We start from the raw sequence: 14,957 nt of genomic DNA on the forward strand, positions 1-14,957 counted from the left end.
AAATATATATCGAAACCTACTATACTAGCTCTTACCCGTTCAAAGATATGAGCTCCGAAATGATGTGCAGTGTGTGGGTTATGGGATGTGTGCACTGTGCACACAGTATATGAGGGATGGAAAGTAACTTTAACTGGTGCTTGCATGATAATATGTAGGAGTATCAATGTAAGAAATACCCGTTTTGTTCAATGGACAGAGATACTGTGTTCTATACTATGGTGCCATAGATACTATGTTTGATGGCTGCACCGTGTATGAAACATTGGAGGGCTTTTACAAATGTAATACGGTATGAAATGACGGATACAGTAAGTGGCAACACTTAACCGGCCGACCACTTAAACCCCATTATGGTTGACAAGAGTCCCCAAAGGGGAATAACAGTTTTCTGTTATTGTGGGGACGGCTTCACTGAAAATAGCCGATCGACAAGCCCACAGCACGTTTCAGCGCGACACATTGCCCAGTTGTGGGCCGGATTGTTCAAATTGAGACTTTCTGATGACCAGGTTACTTTTTGAAGTGGCACTTACTGTATACTGTCATAGTATTTTGTTTCATCACACAAACCATGATGGTAACAGGTTATTGATTTCAGGTTTAGGACAAAACAGTTATGAATGAACTACAGTATAAATATAATGTGCTACTAATACTTTGTTAGGTGTGTATACAGTTGAAGCTTTCCGTCTGTAGTGTCCAAACAACAAAATTAACCACACCAAGTTTTTCATGATAGCTTAAAGGACCTACACCATGAATTTTCACTTTTTCTATTTTAAAACCTTTTTTTGGGGTCCCACTGGCACCTTCTATCCTCACAAAGTCCTATTTCTGTACATTGTGTCTTTCTCTGGTTTTGGGAAGACAGAGATGAAAAGCTTTCCACAGGTTCTCAGAACAGTGCTGTTCTGAGAGTTGATCCGTGTGACGTCACACGGATTCCCGTTTTTTTTTCAGTCAAAAAAAAAAAATTCAAAAAAATTTTTTTTCAAAACTTTTTTTTTTAAAAAAAATGCAATGCAGTCAAAAAACTTAAAAAAAAAATGTCAAAAAAAATTTTTTTTCAAAAAAAAACTTTTTTTTTCAAAAAAAAACTTTTTTTTTCAAAAACTTTTTTTTCAAAAAACTTTTTTTCAAAAACTTTTTTTTTTTCAAAACTTTTTTTTTTTCAAAAAACTTTTTCTTTTTCAAAAAACTTCTTTTTTTTCTGGAAAAACCCCCCTGAGCAAACAGAGGCCGTTTTGGTATTGCAGCTGGAGAGCCTCATTATAGTAGAGCTAGAACAAACAAAAAGAATGGTCAGAGTGTTTTTTGAGGGTTAAAACCTGTCTAAGACTCAATTTTGAGCATAAATTTATACAAAAAATATAGTTTTAAAAGCATGGTGTAGGCCCTTTAAAGAATTCAACCATTACCATTTTCAACTTCATATTCATATAATTGGTCCTCACTAATGCCCAATATAATATGGTGCCATTTTTGTCTTCTCGTCTGTCTCTGAGGTCGGTTGTGGACAATTCAGAAACCTGTCTTCCTCGTAGGGACTTCGATGATGGGGAATCCAAGCTAAACTGCAGGCTTTCTATTCCTGGAAAGTTAGCATGCTATAATGTAAACCATATATCGTCGTTGTCGGGTAGAAACCTTGTATGTCCAAAACCGTTCATTTTGTATTTATCACTTAAAAAATTAACTAAACTAGTGAAAACAGGCACACAACGCCTCGCACCCGACAACAACGATATTGTTCTTGAGTTATAAAAAATCGAAATAAAAACTATTTTTTAAACAAATACAAAATAATGTAATTATTTGAACATGATAATTAGTGAGGAAAATGGATGAAGTAGAGAGGCCGTCTGAAACTGGAAGTGAAGAAATACAAACAAAACAAGAGCAAATAATGTTTTCTCACTCCTGATTGGATGAAAATGGTATGGTAGTTTATTGATTTATAGTGTATTGTGATTTGCACAACAGGAATACTACTCAAATAGTCAGTATACAACTTCTGTCCTAGGAAAAAGATGACAGAATATTGTTGTGTGGATGAACCTTAGGAGGGCGTGGCATCCGCAAAGTCTGTTTTCGGCCCACGACGGTATAATTCAGGCTTAAAGGAGTAGTTCACCCCCATATTATTATTTTTTTCTATTGATTACTCACGCCATGGGGACTTCGCACCGCGAGGCGTTGATCTGCTGTTTCCACTACTTTTGTGCGACGGCCTTGTACGATGAAGCAGGGCTTTACTTTACGAAAAAACATACACATTTTTAACGCTTCCAGTGCCAGCCCCTAGATGGCGCCGTTGGAATGCCAGACTTTCTCCCATAGGCGAGCGCTTCAGCATCCAGGGGCTCACGTTGCAGTGACGCGCGTGCTCACGTTCGTGCACATCATGGAAAGGTCCCGGATGTTAATGCTAACAGAATAGCTATTCCCATCTAGTCATTTTAAAGATAATTTTTAGGCGATTTCGCCGTAAATAAACCTCGGCGCGCATCCCTAAAAACACAATCCAGAGATATGGGCCTCCAAAGATGTGGTTTTTCATTGGATTCGGCGGCGATTCGCGGCTACGTTCGCGGCTCACGGCCGGCATGGCTTCCACAGGATTTGGACCACTGGATTTTAAATTTAGGCCCAGGCTTCAGAAGGCCTCGGATCATTTTATTCATTTCATTAAATATCCCGAACATGTTCGGGATAGGCACACTGGACTACGTTCCGGAAGCGGCGCTGAACATTTGGTGAACATTGGGGGTCTCAAAAATGTATTTTAAACCATTTTTAATGGAATATATCGTCGGACCATGTAAAATGGCTAGCTGGCTAGCGTAGGACGAGCCAGGACCACCCACGACTATACAAGCAGCTCAGGGTAAGTCAATTAATAAAAAAAAAATTGTATTGGACTGAAAATATCCCGAACATGTTCGGGATAGGCACTAAATGAGTTAACTTGGAGATACAAGGTTTCTGCCCGACAACAACAATATTGTTCTTGAGTTATTAAAAATCGAAATAAAAACTATTTTTTAAACAAATACAAAATAATGTTATTATTTGAACATGAGAATTAGTGAGGAAAATGGATGAAGTAGAGAGGCCGTCTTCTAATCAAAGGTCATCCTTTGGCCTTTCCTGCCCATCCAGGTCTATGTGTCAAAGTCTCCTTTTGGCTTCATACTACAGTATGTAGCAGTGATACAAATTAAGATTGATCAATAAAGAACCAATAAAGAACCAGTATTCTTATTGCCTGATGTTTTACTTCCAAAATCCTCTTCAGTGTTCATATCATAGAAGAGAATGTTACTGTAGTGTGAATCGACGCAATTGTTATTGGTTTGTTTTCTTCATTCAGACACGCTGTTTTTAAAGTTGCTGTAGTGTTAAATAGCTCTGACTTGCGATAGTAATCATTGCTATTGACTGTTCAATAACACAAGTCTCCCCATCAAAAAAAAAGAGTTCAGGTCAGGAAACCAATTTTGGCAAATCAGGAGAGAAGAACAGGATTGCAGGATAAAGAAGTGAAACTGGAAGTGAAGAAATACAAACAAAACAAGAGCAAATAATGTTTTCTCACTCCTGATTGGATGAAAATGGTATGGTAGTTTATTAATTTATAGTGTATTGTGATTTGCACAACAGGAATAATACTCAAATAGACGGTATACAACTTCTGTCCTAGGAAAGAGATGACAGAACATTGCTGTGCGGGTGAACCTATAGGAGAACCTCACCGAGTTCACAGAGTGTCGCATCTGCAAAGTCTGTTATCGGCCCACGACTGTATAATTCAGGCTTAAAGGAGTAGTTCACCCCCATATTATTATTTTTTTCTATTGATTACTCACGCCATGGGGACTTGAGTTCAATAATATTTTTAGGTTTTTGTCACATTCCAAAGACAAAAATGTGATTATAGTAAATTTACCCCGATGGTTTCCTCATCCAGTGCCATGCATTTGAGTCCCCATCCGGAATCAGTGGGGGTAAATTTGCTATAATCACATTTCTGTCTTAGGAATGCGACGAATACAAAAATATATTATTGAACTCAAGTCTCTATATCGCATGAGTAATCAATAGAAAAAAAGTCATTTTGGGGGTGAACTACTCCTTCAAGACACAACATGAATAAGTCCTCTGCTTGTCCCAAACAGCCACAAAGTCAAATAGGTTCAGTATATGAACTTTGATTTATATACCGGTACATTAATTAGATTAAAGGAGATTTAAGGGTGTTTAAAGCCCAATTCAATTCAAAGGAGCTTTATTAGCATGAGAAAACATACATTTACATTGACAAAACAAGTGTCGAAATATATAAAAAATATAATAATAAAAACTGTTGAAAGGGGGAATTACGGTATACAGTTTGAGGGGGTACAGCATTGTGTAAACACCCACAAACATACAATACATACCACTCAACCCCACATCTTTTATCCATCACACACACACACACACACACACGCGCGCGCGCGCTGTGCCCACATCCAAATGTCAAGAGCAAAACAGTCTTATAACGTTTTATTTTTTTAAACATATATTAATCTATTTGAGATTTGATTAAGGGCAGCTTTCAAATTCATGGCTGATTTCAAATGTAGGTAGGTCAGATGATAAATTACATACTTCAAGATTTTGCTTTTATTTGGGAATAAATTACAGCTATTTTACTAATTGTCTTAAACTTTGCAACCAACATTTAGACACTTGGATATTGTTCCATTATTCAGTGAAATGATAATGGCCATTTACAAATAAATAATAGTGCTGCAAAGGCAACCCAATAAGAATTCATACAGTATGATACAGTATGAATACTGTCAGTATCTGTCACCAAAACATGAAGAGTAGTTTATAATCTATTATTTCAGTGTGGTGCACATATGCAAAGAAACATTCCAAGCATTGTGTATGAGAAGTAATTTATGTCAGCAATGTCCTTATAGATTTCCTTGTGATTTCCAACAGCTTTTTCAGAGAATCTTTGACCTCTTCTGTTTGGAGGACATAAACGATTGGGTTCAACATCGGAGGAACGACGAAGGCCAGAGATAGATTAATCATTCTGGCGTTGGGAGGAACCGATAGTCCTAGAGAAAACATCACCATTATTGGCAAGTAATAGACGGCCACCAACAAGAGGTGAGAGCTGCAGGTTTTCATGGCTTTGACTCTTTCCTGGGCTGCAGCGATTTTAGAAAGAGCATAGCCGATTAAGACGTAGGTCACCAAGATGAACACCAGAGGGAGCCACAGTAAAATAGCTTGAATCAAATGAGCAACAATGTAAGCGGTTGTATAATCATTGCAGGCCAACCTAATCAGGAGTCCATAATCAACAAAGAAGCTTTGTATAATCAAGGACCTACAGAAGGAAAGCTGAGTGAGGAGACCAACTGCCACAAACATGACAGTTAGCGTGAAAACCCAAGCAGTGGCAATTATCGCAAACATGGATCTGCATGTCACCATCATTTGGTAGTGCAGTGGGAAGGTGATAGCCACAAGTCTGTCATAGGAGAGTATAATCAGATTGACAGACTGCATTGCCAAAAATAAGTAGCAGAAAAACACATAGGACAAGCAGTTGATGTATGAGATGTACCTGCGATCAAATAGGAAAGTGTCAATAATCTTTGGCACCAAAGCCGTGCAAGTTCCCACGTCCGTCAATACCAGATTGAACACAGCAACATATTTAGGCGTTTTGAGATTGTGATCAAAGCATATTACGATCATCACTAAAAGGTTTCCCAACACAGTCACAATGAAACAGAAAAAGAGGAAGACATAGTAAAATTTCATATTCGGGATGCCAAAAAATCCACTGATTATAAAGTATGGCGGCCGCACGAAAGTCACATTTTCTCCAAGAGTATAGTTGAATAAATCCATTGTAAGATTCCGCGTTAAACCTTCCCTGTCTTGAGTGAACTAGATAATGAAGAGTAGATGCATTATTGTCGAAGGGAAGTTGGGTTATGAGACCGGCTGCTATGAATGTGACAGTTATTTAAAAAACTGACCCCACCTCCTCCATGACGGTTGTTACAGATTAGCATTTTGCTGACCTTCTGCCTTAGGGACTTTGCCCATGTGTCAGTCAAATGTTAGTAGACTAGGGGCGCCTGGTGGCCTAGTGGACCAGGCGCATACCATATAGGCATTGCCATTTCGGCATCAATGCCTGTCGCCGTCGCCGATTCGATTCCCGATCCGGGCGACCTTTGCCGCATGTCACTCCCTGTCTCTCCCCCATTTCCTGTCAGTCTACTGTCCTATCCAATAAAGGCAAAAAGCCCAAAAACAAATCTTTAAAAAAAAAAAAAATGTTAGTAGACTGAAGTCATATGCACCTCGATGTTGCATCTGGACAGGAAACCACAATGACCATGATTCAAACAGTATAATACTGCAAACATATGTCACAACATCCAAACTTTACTGACAGATTATATTCAGAGTTTTCAGACAGGCCAAATTCGGCCACGCACATTAATCTTGGGGCAAAGAACACTGACTGGAGAAAGGTTTAATGACATCCATCTAATTACCTGTAAATTCACAGAATCTCTGTTTGTATCTGACCCAGGCATAAATCGGGCACCGTCCGATTGATCAACTTCAAACTTGGTGTGTGTGTTCTCTGACAACAACTACTGTGGATTTTGCATAACCAGATATGAACTGCTTTCCCCGCCAGGCCCTCCACAATATTTTCTGTTGTTCATGTGGCCCCATGAAAATCTGCTCTAGTGTAACAACGAATGCCTCGGCCTTATTGATAAACCTAAGACTGCTCTCTTCCTTGAATCATTGAGAAAAAGATCGACCATGCCTGAACGCCACCAACCTTAGTGAAACCCCTCAACAACACTACAATGACGGACTGGAACACACACCTCCACATCCAGACACCTCGGGCACCACCAGGATATAAGCCGGCGCCATCTTGCCTCTGCTCATCAAGACACAGGACAGACGGCGTTTGACCAATATTGGGCCGCAGGGGCAATGAGAAACGCAACAGCCTGGACAGAGCCCGCCAGAACGCGAAGTCAGAGTTGGGATATTGGGAGCACTACGGCAGGCCCCCAAAGTGCAGGTTGGAGCTTAGACAGGCTACTTGGTGAACATGATCGGGAGAGGGTGTGTAAGGCCTCAAATGGCCACGGTGGAGTGAATACAGAAAAGGCTGCATGGAAGAAGCAGGGAAAGACATCCATATGGGTTAGTTAGCAGCATATTATCACAAATTCATTCAAAGTTTTGAACCATTGCTGGCGGTGCCTCTACATGACCCGACAAAGCATGTACAGTGGGCGATAATGGAGTCCACAGAATACGGGGGTGAATAAATTAAAATCCGCGGCTTGTGATTGGCTGGAGCGGAGGTCGGGAGCGCTCCGCTGTGTTCACTTGGACCGCGCGGTCGGGAGGATGAAGATTTACTATTCTGTCCATAACGGCACATAACTCGGTAACGGCGCTGAGTCGGCTCATGCGACCGTCTCAACCTCCAAGCTCACCTGCCAGGGGTTGTGTTTACAGTATGACGCTTCTACTGTAACTAATGTTTATAAAGTTCTGAGGCCAAGTATGATCAATCATACAAGTAGTAGTAAGTAAAGTAAGCCTTGCTGAGCAATAGGCCTGGGCAGGAGCCTATCTCCTGTTTTTGTGGTGTGACTGCGTGATTACTGTTGGATATACAGTACAAGGCCACCTGGACATGACGTTAGTATGTCACTGGGACTTACCTCCAGTCCAACCCTTGATGCAGGGAGGCATTGGGTCCCATTTTAGAGTCAACACCGACCTCTCAGGGCAGACACTCTAACCACAAGGCCACTGAGCCAGGGATATGACTTGTTGCCTAACACAGGGGTTCCCAAACTTCTTTGTCTCAGATTTATGGGGTATAAATCCTTTTTTTAATCCGAGGAGGCACCTCTACATTATAATTTTCACTCCCAGCACCTTATATTTATAGCATATCGTTGTTGTCGCGTGGAAACCTTGTATGTCCAAAACCGTTCGTTTTCTATTTATCATCTATAAAATGTACTAAACTAGTGAAAACAGCCAATCTACAAGCACACAATTGGCTGTTTTCACTAGTTTTGTGCGACAGTCTTGTATGATGAAGCAGGGCTTTGCTTTACCAAAAGACGTACACATTTGAAACTTGGAGATACAAGGTTTCTGCCCGACAGTGACGATATTTTAGTGATTATGTTGCGAGGAAAACGTTGAGATAATAGCCATTTTGGTTAGAACTGATTGAAAATAACTTTGTACTTCAAGTTTAAAATTATACTAAATATTTTTTCAAGTGTCCAAATAAATTCCAAATATTATCAAATTATCTCGTGGCACCCCTGGACTGCCGTCACGGCATCCCAGGGTGCCCCGTCACCCACTTTGAAAACCCCTGCTCTAACCACAAGGCCACTGAGCCGGGGATATGACCTGTGTAAGGGATAAATACTGGCTCCTTGGGGGTTGTCCATATATAACATCCCGACGGACTGATAACTCCCGAGGCGCCAGCCGAGGGAGTTATCAGTTCGAAGGGATGTTATATATGGACAACCCCCAAGGAGCCAGTATTTATCCCGCTTATTACCCGGCTACTAAATAAAATTAATATTTTTTACTCAAAACTAAAAACAAACCGAAGTATTTCCTTGTTTACAGCCGGCTGGAAGTGTTCCACAAGTGTTGCGCTGGGAGGACGCCCAGCGCGACACGGTCGCCTTGAAAACAAGGAAGTGCTGATTAGATAGAATCCATTTTCTGATACTAGGTCGTCTATTTCTCGCTTAAAATAATTTTAAAAACATTCTTGAGATCAATGTTTAGTTCTAAATGTCGCTGTGTGGTTGTTTACATGGCTGACGTGTTGGATACGGCACTAAATTCATGCAGCGCAGGCTGCACAGTTTGACTGCAGCAGGTGCTCTGAGTCTTTGATTAGCCATCGGTCTGTTATTGAGCCGAGCGGTCTGCTATCCAGAAATAACAGACCGCTGATTTCAGCAACTGACCAATCAGAATCAAGCATTCAAATGAGCCGGGTAATAAGGCCTAATAATTCATTCTGATATTAAAAACAACCGTACTGTACATGATCCACTGGATGAATAACAGCTACAGTAGCTACTCACTGTGTTATCAGCATGTGATCATCACCTCAGCAGGGGAAAAGGAGAGTACGGAGCAAACACCAAGGCTGCTTATCTCCCCCAGGAGCAATTAGGCAGGGTGGTAAATGCAGGGTCAAGTAAGGCGGCTGTCCTGTGAGAGAGCCTGGTGGAGAAAAACATAGTAGGCTGGGATTGTGTTGAAGTGGAGTTGTTGCCGTGGAAACTCCCCTGGGGGTCAGCTGGCTGGAGGGTTGACAGACTTGTTTACCGCAGGTGAAAAGGTGACTTTAAACTCTGAAAGTTAAAGACACTCTCTGTCTGCTGTACAGGGACGTGCAGAGAATTCTAGAGGGGCAGGGGCTGACATTTCTAAAAGGGCCTCTTGGTAAAAATATCGAAAATAGCAGGCCTCCAAGCTCACAACGCGTCGCACTGCGACGCGTTGTGAGCTTGGAGGTCGGCTATTTTCGGTGCTTGATACCACGCTAAAATAAGCATAATCAAGTCAATACTGGAGATGGCGTACAGCATGGATTTCTACACAGAGGGCAATTCTTTTCAACATAAGATGTTCAAGTTCAGGAAAGTTCGGACAAGGCAATTCTCTTGAATGCTGCCTTCAGGTATGGCATGGAAAGAGGGGCATCTGTGTTTCTTTCACCATAGTAAAAATGTAGGAATCCCCCCAGGGGGAGATATTAGGCTTTTGGTCTTAAAGGCTCTGAGGCACTCTGCTAACACTCATCCCACTTTGACCGGCCATCCCACCGGGAAACCAGATCCAGGTCATGGCACCAATGTAACACGGGGAATCAAACCCGGGTCTCCCACATGGGAAGGCACACTAAACTCAAACATCTTATTAACCACTAGTGTCAGAGGGAATCCCCCGTTGCCCGGGGGGAGATATTAGCCTTTTGGTTTTCAGGTTTCAGGCTCTGAGCCACTCTGTCGCCCACTTAGGGACCGAAGGAGGGAGACGTTCAAACGATTCCCTAATTATTAGAAAGGTCTCTGTGGGAACATCTAAACCTGTCTGATATACGCATCGCATGGAGATCATATGATTTCTCATTAATTGAATAATTATATGTTGACAATAGTGAATCCCCACAGACTTGTCTGGATGTCTCAGTGAATGATGGCCTCAGACACGATGTGGCTCTTATGTTCTCCAAAGCAAGTTTGATTGATTGATTGATTGATTGATTGATTGAGTATTTTATTAGACAAAAATGGGGAACAGTACAAGTAGTCAATTATAAAAAAAAATGTAGTACAGTACAAGTAAACTCCTGCCTATAAGGAGCATCCCAAATAAGTATTTTTTACGTCAGAAGTCCTTGGTATTCAATTCATGGACATAACAAAGCATGCGAGCAAAGCAAGCAAAAAAAACATTCAAAAATCATCACAGTTATAAAATCACTATATGTACAAGGTAGGGGAAACAAGAGGGTGGGCTAAGGTAAGGGGGGGGGGGGGTGCTCACTTCTCGCCTGTCTATGGGAGAAGAAGTGCTAACTACCTCCGCCTCTGGCCTCCTAAAAGGTGAGTTTTCAGGGCAGTTTTGTGAAAACTGTCATCAATATGTCCTTACACAGACAACTGTGTCCGTGGCAAGACTTGGCCTTGTCTGTGGCAAAGTGTAGATTCAGTTTTTTCATAATGTCTTGATCAGCAAGACCCCATCTTCAGACACTGATTTACTATGCCAATATTATGGCGCATTATTCCACTAGTAAAGTGGTTCTCTCTTCTTCTTTTTTCTTTTTTTTAAGGACCCCCATAACTCTTGAGTCTCTCAAAGTTACAGACATGTGCTGGTCATTTAGGGCTAGCTCATTTGTGTGTCCATGGCAAAACATTTACCTTGACGAAAATGTCCACCACAAGCCAGCATGGCGATGACCCGTGATACAGAGCATAGCCAATAGACCATATTCACCAGGCGGCCATGTTTGCATTTTGCATTGAAAAACCGGGGTGGCAAATCATTAACATAATGGCAAGACGACCGCCGTGTGAATATGGTCTATAAGTTATTTAGATGAAAATGAAGGGTGACCCGAATATAATAATAGGGAACAAATATGCAATGACTAATCTAGGGGAAAGCTGTTGTGCGGACTTCTATTCTTTTTAGTCCTATGTCGACCTGAGCCCAGCACCAGCACTTGGAAAGGATGTGTGCATCACCTTTTTCCTTTAACTAAGCCAGGGGAATAGTCAATGCAGGCCAATGTACATAATAGGGTATGATTGAAGAAAAAAGCTATTAATGGCCAATGACAGGAGGAAGGTCTGGTCAGGAAACAAATTGCTTTGAGTCAAATAATGATAATGAAAACCCATGAAGAACCAGCAATAATATAGCCTACATGGTGAGACACAACCACTTGGTAGCGCAGTGTGAAAGTGATGATAGTCACCAGGCTGTCATAAGAGAGTATATAACCAGATTAAGAGACTGCATATACATAAAGACATAACAGAAGAAGTATGTCATGCAGTTATTGTAGGAGATGTACTGGTTCTCAAATAGGAAGGTATCAATAACACCAAGGCTGTGTTACCACCCAGGTCTGTAAATACCAGGTTAAAGACAGCAATATGTTTTTGATGTTTTAAGACTCTGATGTACGTATAGTATGTTATCACTACAGTGTTTCCCAAAAGGATTCCATTGCCTGATGCAACTGCAGTGTGAAATGTCATAGGCTCCTTCGTGCACACACGCATGCACTTGCGTGTGCACGCACGCACGCACACACACACAAACGCACGCACGCACGCACGCACGCACGCACGCACGCACACTTTAGTTTGTCACAGGAAAAGTACAGTACACTTGCTCTATTATCATATATGATATTAAACTTAATATTGGCTTAACATAATTGTATGATTAATAAGTCATGGACGTATTTCCAGTATTTTATTCTCTCTCTCTTTTTTTTTTCCTCCTGAACAAGTTTCAGGCTGTTGACAACTGGGCTATGGGCAATATATGTTTTAACACAAAATGAATAACTATTTGGCCGAATATGGCATATGATGGGTCCTTTAGAAACATAATCAAATACTGCTTGAGGACATTTATATACATTACGTATACATATCATTTCATAAATAAGAATCAGCGCATCAGCATTGGGGTTTCTCAGTGGAGTGCTGGACCTAAAGTCCAGTATACATAAAAAGTAGGAATTAAAAATTCCAAAAAGGTAGCACATCCAAATCGTTTCGGCGTTTCGGCTATATGAGCCATCATCAGAGACATATTATTTCATATTTAAGAGTATAGAGTGCCAGAGCATTGCATTTAGAGCTATTTTTTAACGTGAGGCATTTACAATGTGAACAATAAATAAAAAGAAGGCATATAAACGTTTATAAGCCACTGCTATATCAAGTACAGTAACAAAAGTACAGTATGTACTGTACAACTACAACATTTTCCACTTGTTACATCATGGACCTTCTATTCCAAACGGCTGCCAGGTAACCTTTGTGACGTAATGGGGAAACTTTCATATTTTAAGTTATTAACTTATTTGCATATAATTACTTTAATAAAGCAACTGACATTGTTGTCTAGTTTGTTAAATAAATAAGTCAGGGTGTAAACACGTGTGTTTAATTTAACTCTGATCTCAACTCAGGATTCTATAATGTAAAATAGGCTATCAATAACCCAGGTGTGCTCAACTTCATCAAAGTGATCTGCATGCATTTAAGAATATACATGCAATGAACAAAGAAAAACACATTTCCAGTCAAAGTTTATAATGCAATGGCGTTTACCAGTTCTGCAGCTTTATTTTGGGCAACACAAAGACAAGAGAAAGATAGACCATTTTGGGGAATAACTTTCTCATTACAGCTTTTGTTTTGACACTTGTTCTAACTTTGAAAATATTGTATAATAGGGCATTCACCAATAGTGATTTTTAGTATTCGAATTATTCGACCTCAAAGTATTTGAATAGTCGAATATTTGACAGGACTGGCCAAACTGTTAAATATTAAGTAAGCAAGAGGCAAACTTGTGAAAATAGCAGATCTACATGCTCACAACTACATGCTCACAACGTTGGCAGAGGGAGAGCAGCCAGGAAACCAGGATTACAGTTTAGGCAATTGGCACTGGGTGAAAAAAATGGGTTACAAAATCCTGGGATAAAAAATTTTAAAAAAAAAAAGAAAAGAAAAAAGAGAATATTGTATCTGACCACTTTTAAAACCTTACATTTGGGGCGCTTTCCTCATTTCAGCCCTTTGGTTTTATGTACTTGACCAACATTGTATTATTTTGTAGTGATCTATAGAAAGACATAATTACAGTACACACAATAATAGACACAATAAAAAAAATACACAATAATATCATCTTAAGACACTTCAACACATTGAAAATGTTATTGTTTTACTATAAATTCCCCTTTGGTCAATTTTACAAGGCAAATATAATAAATATAACATTTTCCATGTGATGTATTTTCTGTCCTTTTTTTCAATTCATATGTTCAGTGTTTAAAACTGACTCCATTCTGTTAATGATCAGCTTTTTTCACAGATCTATTTCCTCAGAGTGATAATGGATGTCTTCAGCATCTTTGTCACAGACTCTTTGACCTCCTTTGTCTGCAGGACATATATGATCGGGTTTAACATGGGAGGGAGGATGGAGGTCAGAGACAAGTTGATGATCCTGGCATTCGGAGGCATAGCCGCTCCGATAGAATAAGTGATCAGGAGTGGTAAATAAAATATACTGACTAACAGCAAATGAGCAGAGCAGGTTTTCATTGCCTTCAGTCTGCCCTTGCCCGTTTTGATTTTAGACAGAGCATAGCCAATACAGCAGTAGGTGAACAAGACGAACGCAAAAGGCAGACTGACGAGAATGTGTGATAACGTCTTGCCAATCACAGAATTTGGTTTGTTGTCATTGCAGGCTAGCCGGTATATCGGGCCGTGGTCACAGATGAAGCTGTTTATAACCACAGACTTACAGAAGGAGAGCCTGGTGAGGAGGCCGATCGCTAGAAGAACTACAAAGATCGTGAAAAGCCAGGCGGACGCAACAATGACAAACATGGACCTGTGAGTCACGACGACCTGGTAGTTCAGTGGGAAGGTGATTGCCACCAGTCTGTCATAGGAGAGTATGACTAGGTTCAGAGACTGCATCGTGAGGAAGACATAACAGAAAAACAAATAGGTCAAGCAGCTGTTATAGGATATGTGCCTGTGGTCAAACAGAAAGGTGTCGAGAACCTTTGGCACCATCGCTGAATTCCCACACAGGTCCACGAATGCCAGGTTAAAGACGGCAATGAACTTTGGAGATTGTAGATTGCGATCCAAGTATATTACAACCATCACTATTGTGTTACCCACCAATGACACAATATAAACAAAAAACAAGAAGACATAATAATATTTCATATTAGGGATTCCAGAAAAGCCTTTGATTATGAAGTATGCAGGACGCACAAATGTCATGTTCCTCTCAAGAGCAGAGTTAAAAAGATCCATTGCATTATATATTCCCAGCCAACCTGCTTTCCGTGAAGTGACGAATTGGAAGATCGGTTCTGTATTCTCGATGAAGTAGGCTGCTGCTCTCCTCCTTCCTCTACTGAAGCCAGTCGTTACTGAACAGTCTTATATCTTCAAGTCCAGGGTCCATAACATGAGTGACAGATCCCAGTGGAGCATCCCCTGCAGGCACGTGCAGAAAAACAACTTTATTTGAGATGGCCAGAAAGT

General features: G+C 40.6%; 2 protein-coding genes and 1 pseudogene across 3 annotated transcripts in view; all 3 read right to left on the bottom strand.

Moving 5' to 3' along the window:
* Window positions 1-4,953: 4,953 nt before the first annotated feature.
* On the bottom strand, window positions 4,954-5,925 carry LOC308304593 (olfactory receptor 1C1-like; the record flags this gene model as incomplete). Its single annotated transcript, XM_080749221.1, has 1 exon — window positions 4,954-5,925. The coding sequence occupies one exon, from the start codon at window positions 5,923-5,925 to the stop codon at window positions 4,954-4,956; it is 972 nt and encodes a 323-aa protein (XP_080605347.1).
* A 7,835-nt stretch (window positions 5,926-13,760) lies between these two features.
* Window positions 13,761-14,723, bottom strand: LOC308304594 (olfactory receptor 1C1-like; the record flags this gene model as incomplete). The annotated part of the gene is made up of 1 exon (XM_080749222.1): window positions 13,761-14,723. The coding sequence occupies one exon, from the start codon at window positions 14,721-14,723 to the stop codon at window positions 13,761-13,763; it is 963 nt and encodes a 320-aa protein (XP_080605348.1).
* A 100-nt stretch (window positions 14,724-14,823) lies between these two features.
* LOC308304595 (olfactory receptor 1C1-like) overlaps window positions 14,824-14,957 on the bottom strand; it is a 22,789-nt pseudogene continuing 22,655 nt past the window's right edge. The window contains exon 2 of the transcript in view: window positions 14,824-14,909. The product of the transcript in view is annotated as an olfactory receptor 1C1-like (transcript). The remainder of the gene's footprint in view (window positions 14,910-14,957) is intronic.

The sequence above is a fragment of the Nannobrachium achirus genome (genome assembly GCF_963921795.1).
Source record: "Nannobrachium achirus genome assembly, chromosome: 19".
In the NCBI taxonomy this organism is placed as follows: Eukaryota; Metazoa; Chordata; class Actinopteri; order Myctophiformes; family Myctophidae; genus Nannobrachium; species Nannobrachium achirus.